Below are 26309 nucleotides of genomic sequence, written 5' to 3'. Positions count from 1 at the left end.
GATATAGGTTATATATGTTTTGTTTTTCTTTTATCCCCAATTCTTAGCACAGTGTCTGGCACATAAGCAGGCACCTAGTTAGGGCACATAGTAGGTGTCTAATAATGTCTCAGTAGCTAACATCCCCACTGTCCTAGACCTTTACCATGTTGTTTAAATTGGTGCTTCAGTATGCCTTTATAAGGTTGTTTCAGGTCCCTCACTTGCCGCCCACATATCTGCGACAGCTCACACTGCAGCTGTTTGGGAAAATCTGCTTTGCCATCCACTCTCTGCCCACATGTTCATCCCAGTGGGTCTGTGTGGAAATGATTGTTGTTTTGGAGCTGCTACTGCAGTCCTACAGTGGGTACCCAGGGTGTCCCCAAGCAATCCTTCTGTCCCAGGAACCGGGAGATGTTTTTCTAGGATTTGAGGGTCCCCCTCCTCCATTGCCTGATTTCTTGTATTTACAGTGAAAGAAAGATGGCTAATTTAGTAAATGGAGTCTCCTGGTTGGAACTGGGAGTCTGAGCATTCTCTGGAGATGAAAAGCACAGGTTTACTGAGGCAGAACTGACAGGAGCCATCATTCAAAATGATCCCTTTGCGGGGAAGGGCTGTATTCTTCCATTTGGGATATCACAGCACCACAGACTTCAAGCTGGGAATAGGATTTTCAGGCTACAGTGCTCTACCTCCTCCTCTTAGGTATAAAGTCATAGTGTTAGAGATTTAGAGGCAAAAGAGTTCCCAGAGATCATCTAGTCCCTCCGTCTCCCATTTTACGGGTGAGGAAACTGAGCTCTAGAGAGGTGAAAGCAACAAGTCAAGTCAACGAGAATTTATTAGCTACCTGCTATCTGCCAGGCTCTGGGCAAAACACTGAATAGATGGAGAAGAGCAACTAGGGTCCCTGCTCTTAAGAAATTCACAGTTTAATGGAGATGGAGGGGGAGGGGGAGACCGGGCAGTGTTCAGTATAGTTCATTTATACTATAGTATAGTACAATTCAATATAGTTACTATGTAAATACATTATATACTGTGTATGCACATTATACACTATGTATTCACACCATACACTGTGTCTACATACTATACTCTGGAGACATAAAAATGACTACGGAGGGACAGGAGCTGATGGGAGAATTTGGAGGGGGTCCAAAAACACAACAAGCCTTTAGCATTAAGGGCCATAAAAATGGCTTCTGGTAGAAGGTGGGAGAAAAACCTACGCACTTTAAAATACCAGCTCAATGCTGCACCTTGAAGAAAGCCAAGGAAGGAGGGGGAGAATTCCAGGCCTGGGCTCAGCCAATGAAAACGCCCCAGTTATGACGTGATTAGTCCTGCAAGAAGGCGGGGCTAGACAGGCAAGAAGCCAGTGTCACTCAACTTTGGAAAGAGCCAATAGGAGCAAAATGTAAGGAGACTGCAGAGGCAGGGAGGAGCCCTGCTATGCAGGGCTTTAGAAACCGGGCAGATTTTATGTCAGATCCTGGGTCCTAGGGGAACCGTTTTAATTTATTGAGCAGGGAGGTGGCGTGTGTGGAACTGCCCTTGAGGAAAATCAGTTTTAAGAGCTGAGTTTAATACATAGGAGTCTGGGCCGAGGAAACCAATGGGAAGCCTGGTCCAACAGCCCCGGGGGTTGAGATAATGAAGGCTGGCTGTGGGGTGGGGGCGATGCCAGATTAGATAAGGGAGTATAGACGAGGCACAGTTCTAGAAACAGGACTTGGGCACAGATTGCACTTGGAGCTGGGGAGAAACTTCCCCGGGATCATACATTTAGTAAATGTGGGATTCGAACTCGCTCCCACTGACTTGGGACTCCTTCCCCTGCCCCCTCACTATAGTGCTTCTCTGCTCGGAGAGTCACAGGCTGCCAACTTTGTGCCCAACCTTCTAGCACTACCAGAAAACCATTTGGGAAATGGTGGCTTTGGGGAGCCACAGTAATTCACAGAGATGAGCTGCTGAGGGTAGCAGGGCAGGGGTGCAAGATGAGGTTGTGGAGGACGCAGCCTCCCTGATAAAATTTGGGATTCATGAACTCCTGAAGCAAGTTGGTCAGCCAGGAAGTACTGATTTGCCATTCTAATGACTGAAGTCTGGGCTATTCCCTGAGTGGGATCAGATCTAATCTGTATTAGGAAGCACATGGCTAAAGCTCTCCAGGTCCCTGGTGAATAAAACTGTATCAATTGTAATAATTTACAATTACATTGTAATTACAGTAACATACAGTTTCAAGTGGATTATGTACTTGGAGTCTCCCAAGAGCCCAGGAAGGTTGGTACTACTGGGATTATTCTCCCCATTCCTATAGGAGGCAACTGACGTCCAAAGAGTCTGCACCTGCCTTGGGGGGGCTCGCAGTTTAAGGGAGAGACAATATGCAAACAACTCTGAACATACAAGTTATATCCAGAGAAGGCAATCTGACAGGGGAAGGCATTAGCAACTGGGGAAGGGAGAGGGCAGAGAGATTTTGGGCTTGTCCAGAGTCAGACAGCTAGAGGATGAACTGAGATTTTCCTGACTCTGAGGTCAGGATCCCTCTCAAAATTAAAAAAAAAAAAAAGATATCGATGATCTCTAATTTATAATAGCTAGAATTTAAATGTTTCCTGATTTTCATTCCCATCCTCTATTTCTTAACTCTGTCCATGAAAGCATTAAAATACCTCCCACCACTAAAAAGAAAATTATATGGCAACATACAGGTATTCAAGCAGAGAACAGTTTGAAGGGAACATCTGTCTTTACCTTGTAGTCAAATATGAAAGGTAATTATGCTTTGAATGAATTGGGGGGCTTGACAATGATATTTCCCGTGCTTCCTCTTAGGGTACTCCTGAGCTCTGCTTGGAAAAAAAGCTCCTCTGTAGGTAACCATGGTTTCTGGCTTCAGGGACCTGGTCAGGAACCATTTTAGGAGATTGTATTCTGTTTCAGCAGAGTCACAAAATGGGAGAGAGCTGGAAGGAAGCCCAGTGACCACCTAGATCTGAAAAATGACTGCAGCACAATAATAATAGCTAGTTTTTCTAGAGCACCTACTATGTGACAGGCACCGTGCTGAACACTTTACAGACATCATCTCTTTTGAGTCTCACAACAACCCTGGGAGGGAGTTACTTTTTTTATTTTATTTTTATTACCCCCAGTTTATTATTTTTATTCTTATTACCCCTAATTTACATTTGAAGAAACTGAGGAAGGCTGAGGTCAAGTGATTTACACAGCTAGTAGGTGTTTGAGGTCAGGTTTCCTGAGACCATTTCTTCCAGACCTGTTTTTCTACTCTCTGCTGCCTTCCCCAAATAACCAACCCCCTCTTGAAGCCCTGAGAAGGGGCATCCACTGCCTCCAGAAGCATCCCCCCTTGGCCAGTGGAATGGTTGGGAAGTGCTTTCTGCCATCACGCCTAAATCTCACTCTGCACCACCATCCCCCTCAAATCCTGAGTCTGAAGGTCCCCAAGAAGCCACCTCAGTTCACAGAGGTTTATGTCATTGTTTCTGGAGCCATCCCAGGGGTTTGCAGAGAAAGGTGCACTCTCCAAATCCAGTCTCATCCTGCACTTCCCTCCCAGGCCCAGATCACTGCAGAGTCAGGGAGGCTGTTGGCCCCTGCATTTTCCCAGATGCTTTGGCAAAATTATTATGGGCTTGGCAGCCTCTCTTCTACCTTTCCAATTCCCCATCTGCAAATGCTCACATCTCCGTTCCTGTGTGCCTAACTTGGGAGTGAAGTAGATACCAGGGGAGCCTATTGAGGGGGATAAGATGATTTAACTTCCCTTAAATCACAAAGCGAGCTGCGACTGATAGATTTCTGGAAACCACTCATATGTGTACAGAAACTGAAGTGTTTTTCTCTTTCCCTCTAGCTCTCTCCCTCTCCCTCCCTCCTGTCCTCTCTCCCTCTCTTCCTCCCTCCCTTTTCCTCTAGCTGTCTCCCTCTCCTTCTCCCTCCCAGCCTCTTCTTTTAACTCTCTCCTTCTCCCTCTCTCTCCCTCCCTCCCTTCCTCTCTTCCTCTCCTTTTTTCTCCCTCTTATTTTCTTCCTCCTTCCCCCCTTTTTGCCCCCCCCCCGTTCTCTCTCTTTTTCTGTCTCTTCTCTCTTTCTGTCTGTCTCTGTCTGTCTCTATCTCTCTGTTCCTATTCTCTTTCTGTTTCTGTCTGTGTCTCTTTTTCTTTTTCTCTCTGTCCCTGATTCTCTCTTTCTATCTGTCTCTTGTCTGTCTGTCTGTCTCTCTTTTTCTCTCTGTTCCTGTCTCTTTCTATTTCTGTCTATCTGTCGTTTTCTTTTTCTCTGTCCCTAATTCTCTCTTTCTGTCTATCTGTTTGTATCTGTCTGTCTGTCTCTCCTTTTCTCTCTGTTCCCGTCTGTCTCTTTCTGTTTGTCTGCTCTTTTTCTTTTTCTCTCTGTTCCCGACTCTCTGTTTATCTATCTCTGTCTCTTTTTCTTTTTCTCTCTCCCCCTGACTCTCTCTTTCTGCCTGTCTCTCTCTGTCTGTCTTTATCTCTCTCTTTTTCTCTCTGTTCCTCTCTTTCTGTCTCTGTTAGTCTGTCTGTCTCTATCTCTTTTTCCCCTCTGTTCCTCTCTCTCTCTCTCTATTTTTATCCTGTCTGTCTGACTCTCTCTTTTTCTGTCTCTGCCTCTCTTGTCTCTCTCTTTTTCTCTCTGTCCCTATCTCTTTTTCTCTTTCTGTCTCTGTCTGTTTCTATCTACCTCTTTTTTCTCTGTCCCTGACTCTCTCTTTTTCTGTCCTTGTCTGTCTGTCTCTGTCTGCCTGTTTCTCTCTCTTTTTTCTCTGTCCCTATCTCCCTTTGTCCATCTATCTGTCTCTGTCTGTCTCCATGTATCTGATCTTTTCTCTCATCTGTCTCTACTTCTGTTTTGTTCCTCTCTCTCTCTTTCTCCCTTTCTTCCCTCCCTTCTATACTCTCCTCTCTCCTCTCCTTTCTTTCTTACCTTAGAGAGAGATTGATACACAGAAAACAATATATTTATGTTTGTTTGTATGCGGTGGTGGGAAGGAGGGAACAAGAGAGGATGAGAGAGTGAAAAGAGGGAGAGGGAAGAGAGAGAAAGAGAGGAAAGAGAACAGGTGAGGGAGGGAGAGACAGGCAGACAGAGAGAGAGAGAGAGAGAGAGAGAGAGAGAGAGAGAGAGAGAGCACACAGACAGAGAGAGAGCACACAGACAGACAGACACGCACGGGGGAGGGAAGTGGAAAATCCATAAGTCTGAGTTGTTTTTTCAATGATTCATTTATCCTAAAAGTAAAAGGGTTGGCAATGGGAAGTATTTACACTGGAAGTGCTACAACATGTTTGCAGAATAGTCATCCATTTTGCTTTGCAGGCTCATCTGGGCTTGCATCTCCCTTTGAGAAGTTTGTGCTGGGGAGGGGGCTCTCCCAGCCCTAGCCCTGGTGCAGGAGCAGTCACGTTCTAGGCTGCTCTCTGATTAAATGCATGACGTCACCTGTGCAAGAAAGAGAGGCTAAAATACCATCTTCCTGTTCTCCACAGTGGTGCTTAATCAAACAGGAAGCCTATAAAGTGAGCCTGGCGTCATCCTTGTTCTTTGCGGGGCTGCTCATTGGAAACATCACCTTTGGCCCATTATCAGATAAATTTGGCAGGAAGCCAGTGTATTTGACAGGTAAGAGATTCAAAGGAGTTTCTTTTTTTTCTGAAATGTCCTTTCCACAGAACAACTAGTAGGCCGATGGATGGGATGAGGACTGAGTACATGAATGAATAAATCAGAGAATGAGAAAGCTTTTATTAGGTGCTTGTTATGTGCCTGACACTGTGCTGGGGCACTGGGGACACACTGCCTGGCCCTTAATAGCTCTCCTTATGAAGTTGTGGGGACACGGGGTTCAGGGGAAGGCCTTAGGTCCTATCTGGGGTTCAGTCAGGGAAACGGGGTGTCTTCCTCAGGAAATAGGGTTCACGGTCCCATTCCTGGCTTTCAACATTTCTTAAGATGGATCTTGAGAGATTGGCGTGGCTGCTGGGAGTCTGAGGCCTCTGTCTGTCTAAGGTTTATAAGCTTAGGGCATCTTGACATAATGTCAGAGGATGGGCATGTCAAGGAGAATTCCTGTGAGACAGGTCCAGTGCTTCAGGAACCATGGAGACAGGAATCAAATAAAGGCAAGAGAGAAGATGCTGCTTTTTCATCCTTGGGAGGAAAGTGGGTATCAGGGTTTTGACCATATAGAAGTTATTATAGGGGAAAAACAGGATTAGAGCGATCCCCACATTCCTCAGCCCTTAGTCAGGTTGTCCCACTGAAGAGGAATATTTCTGAGCAAGGGAGTGTCCCTTTGGTTGATGATAATGGGGTGTAGGACCTGATGTGTTAATTGTGTAAGCTAGGACCCCAATAGTGAAGGGACACACCAGGGCCAAATGTTTGCAAAAAACAAACAAGCTAAAATCATCTCTGCCCTCAAGAGTTTATATTCTGGTAGAGGGAGATAGCTCAGAGAAAGGAATGGTAACTGTGGAGGAGTGTTTTGGACAGGGTGGAGACACAGAACAAATGATCAATCCCTCTTTTTTAGGATTGGGACTGTTGATTTCTTTGCTCCCATCAGAGCTGGATTTGGAAGTGAGAGAAAGGTTCACAGGTGCATTGACCTGACACTCCCCATGGCTGGGGAGTGATATGATGAGTAAGATAAGGAGAAAGCTTGTGACTCATGTTGAACCTGTGGTCTTTTGAAACTTCCAAATCTTTTTCAAATCAATTGCTATCTAGTCAGAGCTTGCCCATCTTGTACTTGTGAAGCTGATTTTAAAAAAAAGAAAAAAATGTGTTCCTAAAGGCTCCTGATGGAAAATGCTGTCCACATGCAGAGAAAGAACTGGTGGAGTCTGAATGCAGGCTTATTTATTTATTTATTTGGGTAGCTTTTTCATTTTGTTCTCTTTCTTCTCTTACCACATGACTAATATGGAAATGTTTTTCACAATTGTATATATACAATACCAAATCAACTTGTTTACCATTTTAGGGAGGAGGGAGAGGAGAGAAAGAGGGAGAAAATTTGCAACTCATAATTTCACTTATTTATTAATTAAAGCTTTTTATTTTCAAAATATATGCATGGGTAATTTTTCAACATTGACCCTTGGAAAACTTTGTGTTCCAAATTCCTCCCCTTTCCCCCATCTCCTTCTCTAGATGGCAAGTAATCCAATATGTCACAATTTTATTCTTCAAAATGTTAAAAATTGTTTTACATGTAATTGGGGGAAAACTCCACTATTTAAAATGGGAATTAAAAAAAATCCAAATGTAGAAGCTTAGCTGGAGAAGGATATAGCAAATCACTCCAGTATCTTTGCCAAGAAAACCCCAAATGGGGTCATAAAGAATCAGACCCAACTCAACAACAACAGTAGCAGCAACAGAATCTTGTTTATTTTTTGTTTTATCTTTATCTTTTCTTTTCTTTTCTTTTTTCTTTCTTTCTTTTTTCTTTTCTTTTCTTTTTTTTTTTTTTTTTTACTAAATTTCATTATATTTGGTTGGATCCTATGTTCCAACCCACTGAAATTTTTTTGGACATTGTCATCCACTATTAGAGGTAGCCATTATCTACTGCAATGAAGTCACTGGTCAGGGACTGACTTTAGACCACCTTCATCAGTGAATGGGAGATGCAGGTCATCATCAATAGCTAATTAGAAGGCAGCATTCCCTTTTTCTGATACTGTAATCATGTTACTTCTGTCAGAGGGAATTGATAGGACCTTTGAATGTTTAATTAGGTGTTACAAGTCAGCTGGTATAGTCAGTCATAGCAACTGTCATTGTCATTATTTGCTTTTCTATCATGATATTAGGAGAACCAATTTCCTTCCAATGAACTCAAAGGTTTTAGGGAGGGAGATGGTATGTGGGAGAAAATAAGGGAGATAACAGGGGACAAAATCTTGCTGTCTGAAATTTTTTTTACAGGAAAGATTTAAAAAAACATTCCAGGGCTTCTTCTTAAAATCCTAATAATTTTTTGGCTTGTTTTGAAATTTCTATTTATACATTTAAACCATGATGTCATTTGGTCATCCCTTCTTCCTACCCACTTCCAAACCTTTAAAAAATGACTTTTAAATGTTGACACCTTCATAAACCAAGTGAATTGGGATGTAGGGATTTTCATTAGCTCATCGCCAGAAAGGATGATAATAAAATGTGGATTTATATTCACTTAAATTGTTGGTCACTTCCTACCAATAGACTCAGAATGTCTTTGCAAGGCGTCTCCATAGCAACTGGTTCACTTACTTCTGTTCCCAACTGAGACAAATTGGGCTGGACTCTTAGTGTGAATGAGCTCGAATTAGTTTAACCCCCCGATTTCACAGTACCCAAATGGATATAGTTTTACTCTCTTTACTTAACATGTCTCTGGATGTTGTAATAGCTTCCATGGAAATTAAAATCTACTGGACATACAAACCTGATGCTGATATTAAAATACAAATGTCTTCCAAAGGACTTCAGGGTTTCTGGTCTGATCAGTGTCTGTATTCCTTTCACCAATGATGATTGTTGTCTATGTTCTCCCCTAGATTCTCCATAGAGGAACCACCCAACATATTAGAAGTCTTCCCTAGTGCTTTTAATTTTTAAAGGTGACAATATGCTCCTTGGGCTGTCCATTTAAGATCCCTCACTTTTGTCCCTTGATCAGCTCATCAACTATTCAATCCTCCATCTTTTTAGTCATGTCTCTTACATTCATTTCTGACCATGGCATCAATGGAAACCCATCACGTGTCTCTTTATTACTTTTGGGCTTTACATGCACACATGCTAACACACACAAATATACCAAAAAAAGGTCTATATCTTTTTAAAGGGAAGAGGTTTTTTCCTTATTTTTCCAAACCTTGCTTATTACATAAAGTTTTTCTTGATCTCTTTGTTAGTGCCTTTCTTTCCTAATAACCTTGTATTTATATTCTTAATCTACTTATCTATATGGATAAGTCTTCATTGATAGGATGTAAATCCCTTGAGAACAGGACCTGTCTCAATTTTGTCTTTGTCTGCCCAGCATTCAACATCCTGCCCAATATGTGGTAGGCATTTAATAAATGCTTATTTATTAAAGTTGATGATTCTACAAGTTTTTGTTTTCAGTTCTACAAATTTCTCACAGATATGCATGGACAATCAGATTATATGGTCCTAGGAGTATTGACCATTATATGGTCAGTGGAACATAGAATGAGTCCAGTGGGATAATACATTTCAAGCTAGAATGTGCCTCAGAGTTCAACCATTCATTTTACAGATGAATAAACTGGGGCCCAGAGAGGTAAAGGGCTGCCCAATGGCCGCATAGGGAGTAAGTCAATTGTAAAGCTAGAATTCAAACCCAGGTCCCCTCATTTCAGACCCAATCCTCTTTTCACTGCTTCTCCTTCAAGGCCCTTTTAATGTCCCTTTCATCGTTAATTCTTTGGGCCAATGGATTCATCTAAACTTGTCATTGTACCCAAAGATATAAAACACAGTCCTTATATCCTCAGACCCTCCATGACCTTTAAGGTCCTTTAAAATCTACAAAGCATGTTAATTAACTAGATTCCACAGGAGTTCTGGGTATATCAAAAGCTGAACCTTGACTAAATACTATCATTTCCCTGAGCAATCTCTTCAAGACTGAACATCCTTAATTCCTTCAATCACTCCTTCTATGACATGGACTGAAGACCCTTTGCTATGTTGGTAGCCTTCCTTTGCAAATTCTTCTGCCTGCCAGTGGCTTTCCTAGATTGTGACCCACAGAACTGAATACAGTCTGACCAGGACAGAGGACTGAGAAATGACAGCCTCCCCAGTCCTGGGCATCAAACTGTTCTTGAGGCAGCCCATGATCAAGTTAACCTTCTTAACTGCTGTGTATCACTGTTGACTGCTAGTGAGCTTACAATCCATTTTTAGAGAGGAGAAAAGAACAGAAATGCCTGCAGATTCCATGTGAAAATGCCAAATGTGCCCAAGTTTCCTGTTTTTCAGATCTTTTGGAGATGGGGGTGGGAATGGATTGAAGTATCCTGTGGTTAATATTTTTCATGCTTTTTGTGTGTGTGTGCTTATTTCCTGTTTGCAACCAGAATTGCTCGAAGGAGACCAAAAGAAATTAATATCCTTAATTTTTTTTCCTTTTGGGGGAGATGGTTGGATGTGCATTGTAAAGTCTACAGTTCAATACTTGAATCTTGCCCCCTACTAAATGATTATTGTCTGGTTCATGACCCAAGGCAAGACTCAAACTAAGAATTCCTTCTTTGTTTTAGAGTTCCCTTCCCTATTCCAATGGTATCCTCTTTTGAAAGAGTTCTTTTTCACATTTTTTAGTTAGTTGTGCACATTTGTTATTTGACTGACTTCCTGGGCTTTGATCCAGCTCAGTTTAACTTTGTTTATTGGGTCTCAATCTTCTTTTGAAATGGATGACTTTAAGAACATTCTGATTTTTGAGTATCCTCTTTAAGTGTTTTCTGGCCCAAACCATTTTTATATTTCCCTCATTTTCAGCTTCCACAATTCTCTTCTCACCAAGCTCCTAATCCTATTCCCTAAAAAAAAAAAAGTTTTTTCCCATTTTATCTATTTTTGTACATAATTATATTTTAATTGTCCTCCCTCATTCATTCATAACATTTGTCATCCTTTTTTAAAAATAACTTTTTATTGACAAAATAATGGGTAATTTTTTACAACATTATCCCTTGCACTCACTTTTGTTCCGACTTTTCCATTCCCTCCCTCCACCCCTCCCCTAGATGGCAGGCAATCTTGTACATGTTAAATATGTTATAGTATATCCTAGATACAATAGATGTGTGCAGAACTGCACAGTTCTCTTGTTGTACAGGAAGAATTGGATTCAGAAGGTAAAAATAACCCGGGAAGAAAAACAAAAATGCAAATAGTACACATTCATTACCTAGTGTTCCTTCTCTGGGTGTAACTGATTCTGTCCATCATTGCTCAATGGGAACTGAATTAGATCTTCTCTTTGTTGAAGAAATCCACTTCTATAAGAATACATTCTCATATAGTATCATTGTTGAAGCATATAATAATCTCCTGGTCCTGCTCATTTCACTCAGCATCAGTTCATGTAAGTCTCCCCAAGCCTCTCTGTGTTCATCCTGCTGCTCATTTCTGTTCTGCTATTCATACAGAACAATAATATCTCATAACATTCATATACCACAATTTACCCAACCATTCTCCAATTGATGGGCATCCATTCATTTTCCAGTTTCTAGCCACTACAAAGAGGGCTACCACAAACATTTTGGCACATACAGGTCCCTTTCCCTTCTTTAAGATCTCTTTGGGGTATAAGCCCAGTAGTAACACTGCTGGTTCAAAGGGTATGCACAGTTTGATAACTTTTTGGGCATAGTTCCTAATTGCTCTCCAGATGGTTGGATCCATTCCCAGTTCCACCAACAATGTATCAGTGTCCCAGTTTTCCCACATCCCCTCCAACATTCATCATTATTTTTTCCTGGCATCTTAGCCAATCTGACAGGTGTGTAGTGGTATCTCAGAGTTCTCTTAATTTGCATTTCTCTGATCAGTAGTGATTTGGAACACCCTTTCATATGTCATTCTTTTCTTAAAAATATTCTCTCTTCCCTACCCAATTTAGCTAAAATTCCCTTCCCCCTTAATTTCTGCCTCAGGTCGTAATCTCAGAGAGAAATTATGGCTAGATTGGAAACTCGCACAGGACAGGGACCCTATCATTTTCCTTGCCTTCTAGATACTTGATTAGAATAGGCACTTGCATGTTTGAATAAACAAGTGTTAGCCTTTATATTTAGCATTTAATAAATTTTAATTTAACATTTGTACTAAATATAAATAAATATAATAGATAATGTATAAAATATATTAAGATAAAATTATATTAATAAAATAATAACAATTTAACATTTAATAATAAATAGTTAGCATTTAAGGTTTACAAAATATGATCTTGTTTAGAGAAATATGGTCTTGTTCGACCCTCACACAACCCTGGGAGGCAGATGCTAATATCCCCCTTTTACACACGAAGAAACAGAAACAGAGATTAATTGACCTGCCCAGGGTCACATAATCAGTAAATGGTGGAAATTATATTTGAACTTGGGTCTTTTTTACTCTATCCAATGCTCTATCCACTTTACCATCTATTTGACTCTATGACTAACTCAAGATAATAGAGTGCTTAACTTGGTGAAACTTCCCCAAATTTGTTTATATTCGAGTTTTTGATATTTTAGTTTGGTATCTAATACTTCCTAGTGAAAGTTACTAGAGCCTATGCTAAAGACTATTTTCCCCATCCCAAATAGATTTTCTTTTATGAAAGGCAGTGAAGCAAAATGGATAGACAGCTGGTTTTGGAACTGAGCTAAATAGTAAGCCATCCTCAGAAGGCAGGAACAGCAGCCACAGTAGTGAGCAAAGCAGGTTCTTCCATGAGCAAAACTAGGTCAGAAACTATAGAAAGCAAGGCTCCTGTGCTTAAAATAAAGGGATTCCCAGACAGTGTGGGTGCCATGTCTTCTGTGGTGAGTGGGAGGAAAGCAAGTGAGTATTCCAACATTAGGAGCCTCTTCACACTTTCCAATCTGTGCTTGGGGGATTGGAGAGACCAAGGGGGTTTGGGTGGGGAGATTAAATCCCGTGGTTATATTTCTATGGGTTAAAGTTAATCCTAGGTAATACCGCTGTTTTAGGATGCTTCCATAAGATAGTTAAATATTTTTTTCCTTACTATACACAGAAGCTTGAGTAATTAGGAAAGAGTGGAGAAGAGAATGAAAGGGAGGAGTTTTCTAAACAAGATGGGAGTATCACATTCTTGGTCTGATTAGATAATCCATCCCAACCACCAAACTAAGAAAAGAATAGCACTGATGAAAGGCTTGGAGCAGGAAGTGGGTGGCAGAAAACTCTTTGAGATCCTTAGAGAAGTAGATGAGACTCTGTGGCTTATTCCAGAGTGACTTCTAGTGTTGAATGGCACCCATGACATTTGGGCTGAATGTTGGGGTTGCCAACAGCTCCTGGCTGTTGGACAGGACCAGGGACAGGTCACAGGGCTCCTTCTACCACTTTTAGAGAACTCTAATTGTTCTATTAACCCTAAATTTGCCTCTCTTCAATTTGAACCATTTGCTTCTGGTTCTTTCTTCTGAGACTGAATACTTGAAGATTTTCTTTCCTCTTCTAGCCTTTTCTTCTACAGGCCAAACCTTCCTACATCTTTCAACCCTTCCTCCTCTCCATTTCCACCCCTACACACATCCCTTTTGACCTTTGGCTCTAGGCACAGTAAATATATCAATTGCTTCTGGAAGTGTGTCTGTTGGCTGCTTTCTGGATCAACTCATCCTCCCTGTGACTTCCTTGACATTCTTTCTCTGGTCACTATTGCCTTCTCCTACTAGAACATAAACTCCCTGAGAGTAGGAACTTTCTCATTCACAGTAGCTTCATCAATGCTTTTACATCCATGTCTGTAGTATGAACTCCAGGCCCCTCAGCATTCTGTTTTCCCAGCCATGAACATTTGCTTGTCCATCCTATCCATATCAAGATAGGATAATACCACCCTATTAGGATTTTACCTATTAGATATTACCATCCTATCCTAATATCCAGCCTAAAAAAGAATATGGTATCCCAGGGATAGTATCAAAAAAGTATAGACTGAGGGATTATCATCTCCTTATTCCTGGTTGCCACATTTCCATGAATGATCATCACTGAATAAAGGCAATGCTCATCCCAAAGAAATCAAGGATTTGTGAAGGACTAAAGTATATGGGCATTTGGCATCTAATCAGTGTTTCTGCTTTACATGTGAGCATGACATGAAGTGATAATTATAATGGAAGCATTGAGTGGTAAGCCAAACACAGGAACAGCACTTCCTTGAATTGAAATGTATGATAGAAGAGATATATCAACCTCATTTCCCAGAATCATTTGATTTCCTATGAAAATCATTTAATCTTTTCTTTTTTTCCCAATAGTATTTTATTTTCCCAAACATATGTAGATATGTAGATAATTTTCAACATCTATTTTTGGAAAACTTTGTGTTCTAAATTTTTTCCCCTCTTTCCCCTATCTTTCCCCTCCCCAAGACAGCAAGTAATCTCATATAGATTAAAGATGTGTGCTCCTTTTAAACATTTCCATATTTGTCATGTTGTGCAAAAAAAAAAAGATCAAAAGAGAAAAAAAACATGAGAGAAAAAAATGAACAAACAAACAAACAAAAATGGTGAAAATGCTATGCTTATGAATCTACATTCAGTCTCCACAGTTCTCTCTCTGACAGCAGATGGCTAATCTTTTCTTGAAAAATGAATCTAACACTATCTTTTTTTACAGTGTGAAAAAAAGGGGGCATGTTAATCCACTCTTGCCATGGCATAGGTCACGATTTTGCAAGTTGAAGAACAAATTTGGATTTGTTCAACCTACAACTTACAAATAGCTGTAGTTCTACACCTTGACTTGGAAAAATAGCTGGAACTGACAAACACATATTTCCTCTAGAAGCATGTGGTGAATGGTGATTAGGTTCCCAAGTTGGCCTGTATAACCCATTGAACCCCCATGTATTTGTCATGAAAAGCCCAGGGAGTCAAGTCCAATCAGTCCTTAAAATATTTATTAAGTGTTTACCACATGAAAAGCACTCCACTGGTGCTAGAGATACAGAGAAAAATGGACCATAGCCCATGGCCTCAAGCAACTTATACTCTATCAGAAGAAAAATGAGAAAATAATCATAAACATAATAATAACAACATTTCTATATTTCTTTAAAGTTTGCAAAACAATTTGCATATGTAATGTTATTTCAGCCTCCAACATATATTGTAAACATTATTATTCCCATTTTACAAATGGAGAAACAGACTCTGCTTTTGGCCACTGAGGGTAGGGTTTGTAACCCCTCTTTTTTTACTGACTGACAGGATTTTAAACCAGGTTTTCCTGACTTCACATTCAACAGTCTATCTGCTATGCCCCAGGCATTGGGACTATGTGCTTTAGGTGTACTGTCCTTCCCCCTCCTAACTCTCTCTCTGTAAAGTTCCTTTAATTCCATGTTTGGTACCTGTGCCTAATACTTGTGGGTGAGCAAAAATACAGATGTTGCTCTCTGCCCGGGAAGCCCAGGTGAGTTGTAGTTGGGTGGAGGAGGACTGGGAAAGTCAGAGGAGCAGGTCAAAGGGTACCCAGGGAACAGTCAGCAGCCTTAGCATTGAATCATCTCAGTTGGCACTCCAAGACTGCTGCTGATTCTAAAGTACCCCTGAAGGAGGTCAGAGGTCTGCCCTGCTGTGGATAACATGCCACCCAGAGGATTGACTGGACTGCCTGGGTGTGATGAACAGCGTCTTCCCAGTAAGAGATTAAGGGGCACTGGTTTTCCCCGGTCAGAAGTCTGCCATCTCTTACAGCTACATCAAATGCCCAAAGTCCTAAGTGATTTATTTAAATCATAGATTTAAACATGGACCAGACTTTCAAGATAATCTGAGACCAACTCATTCATTCACCGGAGACTCGTACTAGTAATTAAAGAAAACAAATTAAAAAAATTTTTTTTTCATGTTCTTCTAAATGTCCTTTTTCTTATTTCTTCCCTGGCCCAGTCACTGACTCAATCCAGTTTTATTACCTTCACCTTGGATTATTACAAGGGTCTCCTATTTGTTCACCCTGTTTCCAGTCTTTCTTCCTGAACTCTGGCCCCAGCATTCCCCAGCTCCTTGAGTTTCTGCTTGGTTTTTCTTTCTCAAAGTCTCCCCTGCACCATCTAGTTAAAGTAGTTCTCATAAGCTCTAGTTACTAAAGTCTACTGGCTCCTTGTATATCTGGGATCCAATATGAAATTCTCTATTTGGTATTTAAAACCTCCCTATTTTCCAAATTCTTTCTCTACCCTCCCCCATACATTTTGCCATCTATTTACTGAGCTCTCCATGAAGTTCCTTGCAAAAATGCTCTAGTCCCTGAATCTTTGTCTTGTCTGTCCCCCATCCCTGGAGTACTCTTGCTATTGCTCATTCTCTCTTCTGAGTAGGAGCTCCCCAACTTAGCCTGTGTTCTGTTAGTGCTGTTCTAGCCAGACTTCCATTTCCTCTATCTCTATAATATGTCGGGGATTTTTTTTTTGTCTTTGCAGGTCTCTTTTTTGATGTCATTTTGGGCTATATCTCAGCCTTTGCCCCCAATTTCCAAGTCTTTGCCATGTCACGCCTTGGTGTTGGCATTATGAACGGTGGAACGGCCTTAGTATCTTTTGTCTTAACACAAGAATATGTAGGGAAATCATTCTGGGCACTAACAGGTAAGAAAAGCAAAGAGATTCAGTGTTACCATTATTGATGAGCCAGGTGATGATATACTGAACAATTGTTCTGTTTTTCTCCTCACCAATCCTGTGACTTCCCTGCCAACCCTTGTTTCCTTGGCAACGGTTTCCTCTACATGTTGTCCTCTCTCAGTAGGATGCTAGTTCCTTGAGATCATGGACTATTTTGCTTTCTTTCTTTCTTTTTTTTTTATCCCCAGCCTTTAGCTCAGGGCTTGGAACATAGTCGTGCTCGATGGATGTTTTTTTTTCATTTATTCTTTCATTTACTTGTTCATTCATTCATTCAATCACGGAGAGAAGCTAAAGATGGATTTTTATTCATCTTTACAAATTGAGAAGATTGTTCTGGGAGCACTTTTAAATCTGGGACATAAGGAGATTTGCACACAAAGAAGTGGTAGAAAAGACCATTATGGAGGAAATGGAGGCCTGGAATGAGAGACTGCTTGAATGGTGCATCCATTGGTGTTCCTGAAATGCTCAAATAATAGGAACATATCAAAAGTGGTAGATTTTGAAGGATACCTGACAATATAGCTAACACAAAGCCCTCTACTCGTATTATCTCATGAGATCTTTTTAATAAAGCTGTGACATAGCCTGCACCATTATTCTCATATAAACTGAGAGAACAAATTTAGAGAACTCTGTTCGATGACTTGGACAGAGCCAGAAGGCCAGTAAATATCTGAGATAGGATTGAACCCTAGCCTGACTTCAGGCTCAGCATCCTATTCACTGTGTGGATAGGGATGGAAGGCTGATTTAAGAGGACATAGTGGGAGGACTAAACAAAAATGGAGGAAGAGGAAAAGGAAACCTTAGGATGTTTGAGAGAATCAGGAGACAGCAGTTCCCAGTTCCTAGTCCCCAGCAGGCATTTAATCAGTGCTTCCTAGAGAGAACCAAATGATTTCACCCCATGGGTACAGATCCATCCTCAGCAACTTAGTCAATGGTCTTTTCGAGGTGAAGAAGCCGATAAGATTCATTCTCAGGGGGTCACCAGTATCCTGGAAACCAGCTGGTGCATGTACCTTAGAGAACAGCCTTTCCGACTGTGACTCGGTGCCTGGGGAGCACCTCAGTCAGTGTGCCTTTTGCAAGCCTACCCTTGGGGAGCTAAGGGTCACCTCCACCCCACAGGGAGACGTCAGCCCCAAAACAGATCTGAAAAGACAACACATTTAATCTCAGCCTCAGCCCGAAAGCAGAACATGGAGGGGATGGGCCACAGGACACAGCCTTCTCTCTGTTATAGATGCTGAGGCTGAATCTGATCAGGGGGCAGCCCTCCTGAGGCTTGGGACAAGGACTGGGAGACTCCAGGTTTTGTATGCCTTTTGGGGCTGTTGAAAGCCAGGAGTCAGGAAGACATAATGTGAATCCTGTCTAGTTTTCTCAGCCACTTCAACTTCAATTTCCTCATCTGTCAAATGGGTCCCACCTCATAGGGTTATGGTTAGGATCCGATGAGGTAAGATATTTGGAAACGCTGAAGCATAATCTAAATGCTAGCCATTATTATGAAGGGAAAAAGCCTTGTTCAGAACCATGCTGTCCTTTCAAGATCCCCCTTATTTCCTCCCCTGACAATGAACTCTGCCTGCTGAGCTAATAATACATCCTCTTCCTTTCCAATCATGAGGACCATTTTGCTCTTTGGGATGGCGGAGGCTTCATTTTTTTTTAATGACGCACATGATTGATTTCTTGTGCTTAATCCCTCCATACAAAGCCCTGGTTTGCTCTGGCCTGGGAAGGGAGCCTTTTTTTTTCAGTGGATCCCTTGTCTTCGGCAGTTAATTTAAAGCATCCTTCCGTTGAGTTAATGCTTCTGGCTGGGCTAATAACCTTGCAAGGTAATTGAGGTGTCCTTTCCTTTCTCCTCTTCTGCCTCTTTTGCCCACGTGATTCTTGTTGCTCTGAGTCCTTTCTCCGAGTTCTTTGCCCTTCTCTCCGCCCGAACCTCCCACCGAGCAGCAAATTAATATCCCATGAAGCTCATAAAATCTAGAACAATAAAAGTACAAAATCAAATCCTCATGGCTTCCCCTAAGAAAAGCTGTAGGGCATGGCTGATTTCTGGCTTTTGTGTACAAAGAATAAATCATATTGAGGGCTGATGAATGGCCTCAGAGCAAGGGTGCAGACATTTATTCTCCAGCGATCCCCATGAGGTCAAAGCAGGCATTTGTAACAATTCCCATCTTATAGGGGAAGCGACTTGTCTTGGACCATAAGTGGACTTTTTAGATGCTGCCTTGAAGCAATTCAGTTCAGTGAACATTGATTAAACCCCTGCTGGGGGCTAGTCCTAGGCTAGGCTCTGGGCACTTTCATCCAAGAACATAGGCTGTGTGACCATGGCAGGAACCAGCTGTGAGCTTGAATAAGCCACTTAACTTCCTAGATCATCCCTGAAGTCTCTTCCAACATCTATTCCTTCCCAAATAATTATACCCAGTTTAAAAGAGCCATTTATTTCGGATTATGTTTTAGTTCCTATATTTTCTTTTTTTGTTTTATTGGTGCCTTTTGTAAACATCATATTCCCTTCCTGTTATACCCTTCTCCTCACCCACTGAGGTTTTCTATAACATAGAAACAGAGAGTTAAGCAGATGTAACCAACATAGCTACTGTGTCTGACAGTGCTTGCAAGTGCTTAAAAAACTCTCTCTCTCTCTCTCTCTCTCTCTCTCTCTCTCTCTCTCTCTCTCTCTCTCTCTCTGTTTCTGTGTCTCTGTTTCTCTTTTCCTCTCTGTCTCTCTCTTTCTCTCTCTTTCTTTCTCTTTCTCATTGCACCCTCCACCAACATTCTGCATCTGCTGTCTCTGGCTCCTGGCCAAAAAAAACTCATTATGATTTCATTAGTATGAAGCCAATTTTTGAAGCTTTTAAAATCAGACCTTTGATTTCATTGGTCTACCAAAATCTTGGTGAAGGATCTCGCTTAGTGTATAGCCTTGCCTTATGGTCCTTCCTGCAATGCTGAGAAATTGGATGACTAGACTGGCTGTCTACTGTGAATAAGAAGAAGGGAGGAAGTTGTTTGTTTCCATGGCTTGAGACTGATCCTTACAATTTTGCAGAGTTTGGCTACTATTACTTTTATTTAGGGTAGTTCCTGTGTATGTTGTTCTCCTGGTTCTGTTCAGTTTATCCAGCCCTTCCCCCACTTCTCTGAATTAAGGGAATCATAGATTTAGAACTGGTTTAGCAAAGGTTTTCTGGCCCAATGCTTTACCTTGTATTGCTGTCAAGATACAGTTCTATTCCATTACATTCATGCACCAAAATTTGCTCAGTCATTCTCCAATGGATGGGTATCCATTTTGTTTCTGTTTTTTTATTTTTCACAAAGGCTTTACTGCTTCTTCATGTTGCTTTCCTGCAGTATTTTAAGATGACTTTGGGGTTTATTGTTTTCATTTTATTTCATTTTCAGGCTCATTGGCCAACATGACATTTGCCGTGGGCATTGCATTCTATGCCGTGCTAGGGTACTGCATCAGGGACTGGCGTACCTTGGCCTTTGTCTCAAATTCTCTCGGGGTTTTCTTCTTTCTCCTTTCCTGGTAAGTTGTTGGAAGGCTTTGCATGGAAGAAACCAAAGTACAACTTTAAGTTCTCTAATTCTTGGATCTGTTTCTTTCTTTCTTTTTTTTTTAAATGGAAGCTGTAGGACTAGAATGATGCATGGGGAGCACTCTGGGAAAGCTGGCTCCCTTAGTGCCAAATAGTTGTCTCATTGCACTGACGTGCTTGTAACTAATTAATTGGATTTTGTCTCCTGGGGAGATCGCCCACTTTATATTCTATTTTTCCCCCAACCGGACCTTCATATAATTGATGCTGAGAACTCTTGGTGAGCAAACGCCTTCTATTAGCATCTTCTCTGCAGCTAATGAATTGAAGAAATGTCTCAGGCGCTACAAGGTTAAGTGATTTTGTGAGAGTCCTGTAGCCTGTAATAGAGAAAGGATTCAAATTCAGGTTTTTCTGTCTCCAGGTCTAACCATCCATCCATCCATTTTCCATGATACCTTTCCTCCTTGGAGTACCATAGTGGAGGATATCCAGGTCTTTTTGCTCCTAAATATACTACTCTAGGGCTACAAAAATAAAATAGGATTGGAGCTTAAAGAATGGGGTAAAGCCCATTGGCTTTAGCATCAGAAAGCCTGGCTGCCTCTTGCTTCCTGCCTTTGTGACCTTGGACCTCAGTTACCCTCTTAGTCAAGAGAAAGGGTTAGCACGGTTCCTGCCACAGAGTAGGTGCTTAATAAGGTTAAGATGACTCTGAAATTTTTTCCTGCTTTAGAGCTCTTCTTATTCAGAATCTCTCAGCTCAGACTCCATAACAACTAAGACCCTTTACATGACTAGAATAGAGAAGACTTGTTTATGGATGGCTATGGAGGGGATAATTCAGAACTGAGTTTTAGGATGGAAACTTCCCAGGTTACCAAGCAGGGTCCTCTTTATATCTGGTTGCTGGGTTTCCAGATCTGGCAGTGACCCCGAATGGCTTGGGCACTTGTTTATTTTCCCATGACAGAGCAGAAAGCCGAAGTGTCCTTGAAGATCTGCTTGATTTGGAAACACTGGGACAGACAAGCTATTGCTGTTGCTTAGCACTGCCTTGAAATCGGAAATAGCTGATTATTCTCCTGGCTCTGGAAACCAGCTGAGCCCTCCCTCTGTTCTCCAAGTCTGAAAATGCAGGCAAGATGACCTTATAAGCTTATGCCTCTAACTGATTCGTGAAGGAGAAAAGGGAGGCTTGGAGGAAATTGTGTCTGGCTGGAATGAGTTTTCATGGTCTTGGCCCCCCTCCCCCTCTTTCTTTCTTTCTTTCTTTTTTTTGGCAGTCTGCTCCCTGAATCACCAAGGTGGCTGCATTCCCAAGGGGCTGTGGAAAAAGCCGAGGCCATAATGCACTCCATAGCTTGTGGTAATGGAAAAGAGAGGCTGAGGATCAAATTGAAACCACTTGGAGGGTCAGGGAACATCCAAGACTCAGCACCTGGTGTTCTCAATCTTGTGACACACCCAGTTCTGCGCTGGCGGACGGTCATCCTGATGTATGTTTGGTAAGTGAGCAGGTGAGGGCCGTGGGCCAGACCGAGGGAGGCTGGCTTGGTCAAGCGTGGAAAATGGGCCAGCCTCCTACCCTTTGGACACAGGTTTTAAAAAAAAAGTTTTCCCATTGCTTGTTTTTGGAATAAGTGATCTATTTTTTTTTCAATCCTAGGATTCTATCACAATAGGAAACTCCTAATGCAGAGAATTCCTTCATTGATGCAATTTAGGAAGGACTCCAAAGATATTCTTGGAGAGTTGTTTGATACTAAGAGATGAAGAGTAAGAGATACTAAGAGATGGGTGATTGGTCCAAAAGTACATGATGGGCAAGTTTTAGAGGCAGGACTTCCTGATCTGAAAGCTGTCTTTTTCTCCATTGAATCCTACTGTCTTGCCTTCAGGGATCTTACATTCTGCTGAAATTTATGAACATCTCTGGCTTCATGGAAGTAACTGCTAGCTTTGTTCCCATTTTTGCATTAAATGGTCAATTTTTTTTCAATTCTCTGATTCCATCACAATAGGAATCTCTTAATGCAGAGACTTCCTTGATTGATATAATTTAGGAATGCCTCATAATATTCTTTGGTAGTTGTGTAAGATACTAGGAGATGATGTGATTGATCCAAATGAACAAAATGGGCAAGTTTCAGAGGCAGGACTTCCTGATTCTAAAGCTTTTCCATTATCCATGGCAGCCCTAAAAATATCAGTGTCAAAGATGAGGGTTTTGACAACAGAAAGGGATTTGGAGTTCTTGAACATAATGTCTTGCCCACAATATATTCAGCTGACATCTATGAACATCTCTGTCAGAGAGCTAGATTCATGGAAGAAACTGCTAGCTTTGTGCCCATTTTTGGAACAAATTACATATATTTGTTCAATCTTATGAATCCATGACAATAGGAAACACCTAATGCAGAAACTTCCTTCACTGAGGCAATTTAGGAATGTCTCTAAAGATATACTTGGAGAGTTTTGTAAGGAACTAAGAGATGCTGTGATTGATCCAAAGATACAGTGAGCAAGGTTCAGAGACAAGATTTCCTGATTTCAAAGCTGTCCTTTTCTTCATTAAATCCTACTGTCTTGCCTTCATGGTTCTTACATTCTGATGAAATTTATGAACATCTCTGTCAGATAGCTAGATTCATGGAAGAAACTGCTAGCTTTGTCCCCATTTTTGGAACAAATTATATATATATATATATATATATATATATATATATATATATATATATATATATTTGTTCAATCTTGTGAATCCATGACAATAGGAACACCTAATGCAGAGACTTCCTTCATTGATACAATTTAGGAAATGTCTCTAAATATATACTTGGAGAGTTGTGTAAGGTATCAAGAGATGCTGTGATTGATCCAAAGGTACCCAATGGGCAAATTTTGCAGACAGAACTTCCTGATTTCAAAGCTGTCTCTTCATTCATTACAGCCCTGAGAATATCAGTGTGAAAAATGTGGGCTTTGGCAGCAGTGAGGGAATTGGAGTTTTTGAACATATTGCCTTGTCCTCAAAGAGCTTATATTCTGCTGACATCTAAGCATTTTTGGAATAAATGATCTATTTTTTTAACCCTATGATTTTATCAGAATGGGAAACTTCTAATGCAGAGAATTCCTTCATTGGTGCAATTTAGAAGTCTTTTCTTGGAGAGTTGTATAAAATACTAAGAGATGATTTGATTGATCCCAAGGTACAGAGTGAGCAAGTTTCAGAAGCAACACTTCCTGATTCCAAAGCTGATCTTTTCTCCATTAAATCCTTCTGCCTTGCCTTCAGAAATCTTACATTCTGTGGAAATTTATGAACATCTCTGTCAGACAGCTGGCTTCCTGGAAGAAACTACTAGCTTTTTCTCCATTTTTGGAATAAATGATCTATTTTTTTTTCAATCCTATGATTCTATCACAATAAGAAACTCTCAACACAGAGACTTCTTTGATTGACACATATTAGGAATGTCTCTAATAATATTTTTTAGGAGTTGTGTAAGATACTAAGAAATGATGTGATTGATCCCGAGGTACACAGTAAGCAAGTTTCAGAGGCAGGATTTCCTGATTCCAAAACTGTCCTTTTCTCCATTGAATCCTGCTGCCTTGCCTTCAGGGATCTTACATTGCGCTAAAATTTATCAACATCTCTGTTAGACAGGTGGCTTCATGGAAATAACTGCTAATTTTATTCCCAATTTTGGAATAAATGATTTATTTTTTCAATCCTATGATTTCATCACATTAGGAAACTCCTAATGCAGAAACATCTTTTATTAATTCAATTTAGGCATGTCTCTAAATTTATTCTTGAAGAGTTCTTTAAGGTACTAAGAGATGATATGAGTGATCCAAAGGTACACAGTGAGCAAGTTTCAGAGGCAGCAGATCATGATTCCAAAGATGGCCTCTTATCCATTACAACCCTGAGAATATTAAAGTTAAAAATTGGAGCTTTGGCAGCAGAGGGGGATTTGGAGTTCTTCAACTTCTTTGCCCTGCCCTCAGGGAGCTTCCATTCTGCTGACATCTTTGAAAATCTCTGTCAGATAGCTAGGTTCAGGAAAGAAACTGCTAGATTTATCCTCTTTTGTGGAAGAAATGATTTTTTTAAATCCTGTGATTCCATCACAATAGGAAATTCACAATGTAGAGAATCCTTTGATTTATTGAGGAATTTAGGAATGTCTCTAATAATATTTTTTGAGAATTGTGTAAGGTGCTAAAAGATGGTGTGATTGATCCCAAGGTACACAGTGAGCAAGTTTCAGAGGCAGCACTTCCTGACTGAAAAGCTGTTCTTTTATTGACTGCAGCCCTGAGGATATCAGTGTCAAAAATGTGGACTTTGTCAGTGGAGAATGATTAGGAATTCTTGAATATATTGCCTTCCCCTCAGGAAGCTTATCTTCTGCTTATATCTATGAAAATCTCTGTCAGGCAGCTAGGTTCATGGAAGATACTGTTAGCTTTGTCCCCATTTTTGGAATAAATTATATGTATTTGATTAATCCTATGAATCCATCACAATAGGGAACTCCTAATGCAAAGACTTCCTTCACTGATGCAATTTAGGAATGTCTCTAAAGATGTTCTTGAAGAATAATGGAAAATACAAAGAGATGATCTGATTGATCCAAAGATACAGAGTGAGCAAGTTTCAGAAGCAGGATTTCCTGATTCTAAAGCTGTCTTTTTATCCATTATAGCCTACTGCCTTAACCTCAGGGAGGTTACCATCTGCTGACATCTTTGACCATCTCTAACATATTGCTAGGTTCATGGAAGAAACTGCTAGTTTTGTTCCCATTTTTCAAATAAAATATTTATTTTTCTAAACTATTATTCCATCACAATAGGAAACTCCTAATGCAGAAACTTCCTTCATTGATGCAAATTAGAAATGTCTCTAAAGATATTCTTGGAGAGTTGTATAGGATATTAAGAGAGGATCTGATTGATCCAAAGGTACACAGTGAACAGGTTTCAGAGGCAGAATTTCCTGATTCCAAAGCTGTCCTTTTATCCATTATGACCTACTGCCTTGACCTCAGGGAGCTTACATTCTGCTGACATCTATGAACATTTCTGTCAGAGAGCTAAGTTCATGGAAAACATTGTTAGCTTTGTCCCCATTTTTAGAATAAAAGATATATTTCTTTCAATCCTATGAGTCCATCAAAATAGGAAACTCTTAATGAGGGAACTTCCTTCATTGATGCCATTTAGGAATGTCTCGAAAGATATTCTTGGAGAGTAGTTTAAGATACTAAGAGGTGATGATATTTGTCCAAAGGTACACAGTGAGCAAGTTTCAGAAGTAGGACTTCCTGATTTTTAAGCTGTCCTTTCTCTATGAAATCCTACTGCCTTGACTTCAGGAAACTTACATTCTACTGACATCTATGAACATCTCTGTCAGATTAGTTTTTTCATGAAAGAAACTGCTAGCTTTTCCCCCACACTAAGAGATGATATGATTGGTGCAAAAGCAGACAATGGGCAAGCTTCAAAGGCAGTACAACCTGATTCCAAAACTGCCCTTTTATCCATTATAACTCTGAGAATTTTAGGGTCAAAATTGGGGGCTTTTGCAGCAGAGAGGGAATTGGAGTTCTTGAATATATTGCTTTGCCTTCAGAGAACTTTTATCTGCTGAAATTTATGAACACCTCTGTCAGATAGATAGGCTCATTGAAGAAACTGCTAGACTTGTCCCCATTTCTGCAATAAATGATCTACTTTTTAAAATCCTTTGATTCCATCCCAATAGGAAGCTCCTAATGCAGAAACTTCCTTCATTGATGCAATTTAGCAATATCTCTAAAGATATTCTTGGAGAGTTGTATAAGATACTAAGAGATTTTGTGATTGATCCAAAGGTACACAGTGAGCAAGTTTCAGAGGCAGATCTTCTAGGTTCCAAAGCTGTCCTCTCATCCATTACAGTTCTGAGAATATTAGTGTTAAAAATACGAGCTTTGGTAGCAGAGAGGGATTTGGAGTTCTTGAACATATTACCTTTTCCTCAAGGAGCTTACATTCTTATGATATCTAGAACATTTCTGTCAGACAGCTAGATTCCTGGAAGAAACTGCTAGCTTTTCCCCCATTTTTGGAACATATTGTAGATATTTGTTGAATCCTATGATTTCATCACAATAAAAAACACCTAATGCAGAGACTTCCTTCTTGGATGTAATTTAGAAATGTCTCTAAAGATATTCTTGGAAAGTAGTTTAAGATGTTAAGAGG

At 40.6% G+C, this 26309-nt stretch overlaps 1 protein-coding gene across 2 annotated transcripts in view; it reads left to right on the top strand.

The window, feature by feature from the left end:
* Positions 1–26309, top strand: part of LOC100922431 (solute carrier family 22 member 15-like) — a 176514-nt gene that overhangs the window by 52302 nt on the left and 97903 nt on the right. The window contains exons 3-6 of one of the 2 annotated variants that reach the window (XM_031956890.1): positions 5531–5663; positions 16255–16419; positions 19897–20026; positions 21323–21544. In XM_031956890.1, coding sequence (XP_031812750.1) covers positions 5531–5663; positions 16255–16419; positions 19897–20026; positions 21323–21544 — 650 coding nt within the window. The remainder of the gene's footprint in view (positions 1–5530; positions 5664–16254; positions 16420–19896; positions 20027–21322; positions 21545–26309) is intronic. The other variant, XM_031956891.1, reaches the window with a different exon arrangement.

The sequence above is a fragment of the Sarcophilus harrisii genome, chromosome 2, assembly GCF_902635505.1.
Source record: "Sarcophilus harrisii chromosome 2, mSarHar1.11, whole genome shotgun sequence".
In the NCBI taxonomy this organism is placed as follows: domain Eukaryota; kingdom Metazoa; phylum Chordata; class Mammalia; order Dasyuromorphia; family Dasyuridae; genus Sarcophilus; species Sarcophilus harrisii.
This window is presented reverse-complemented; position numbering and strand designations above follow the sequence as displayed.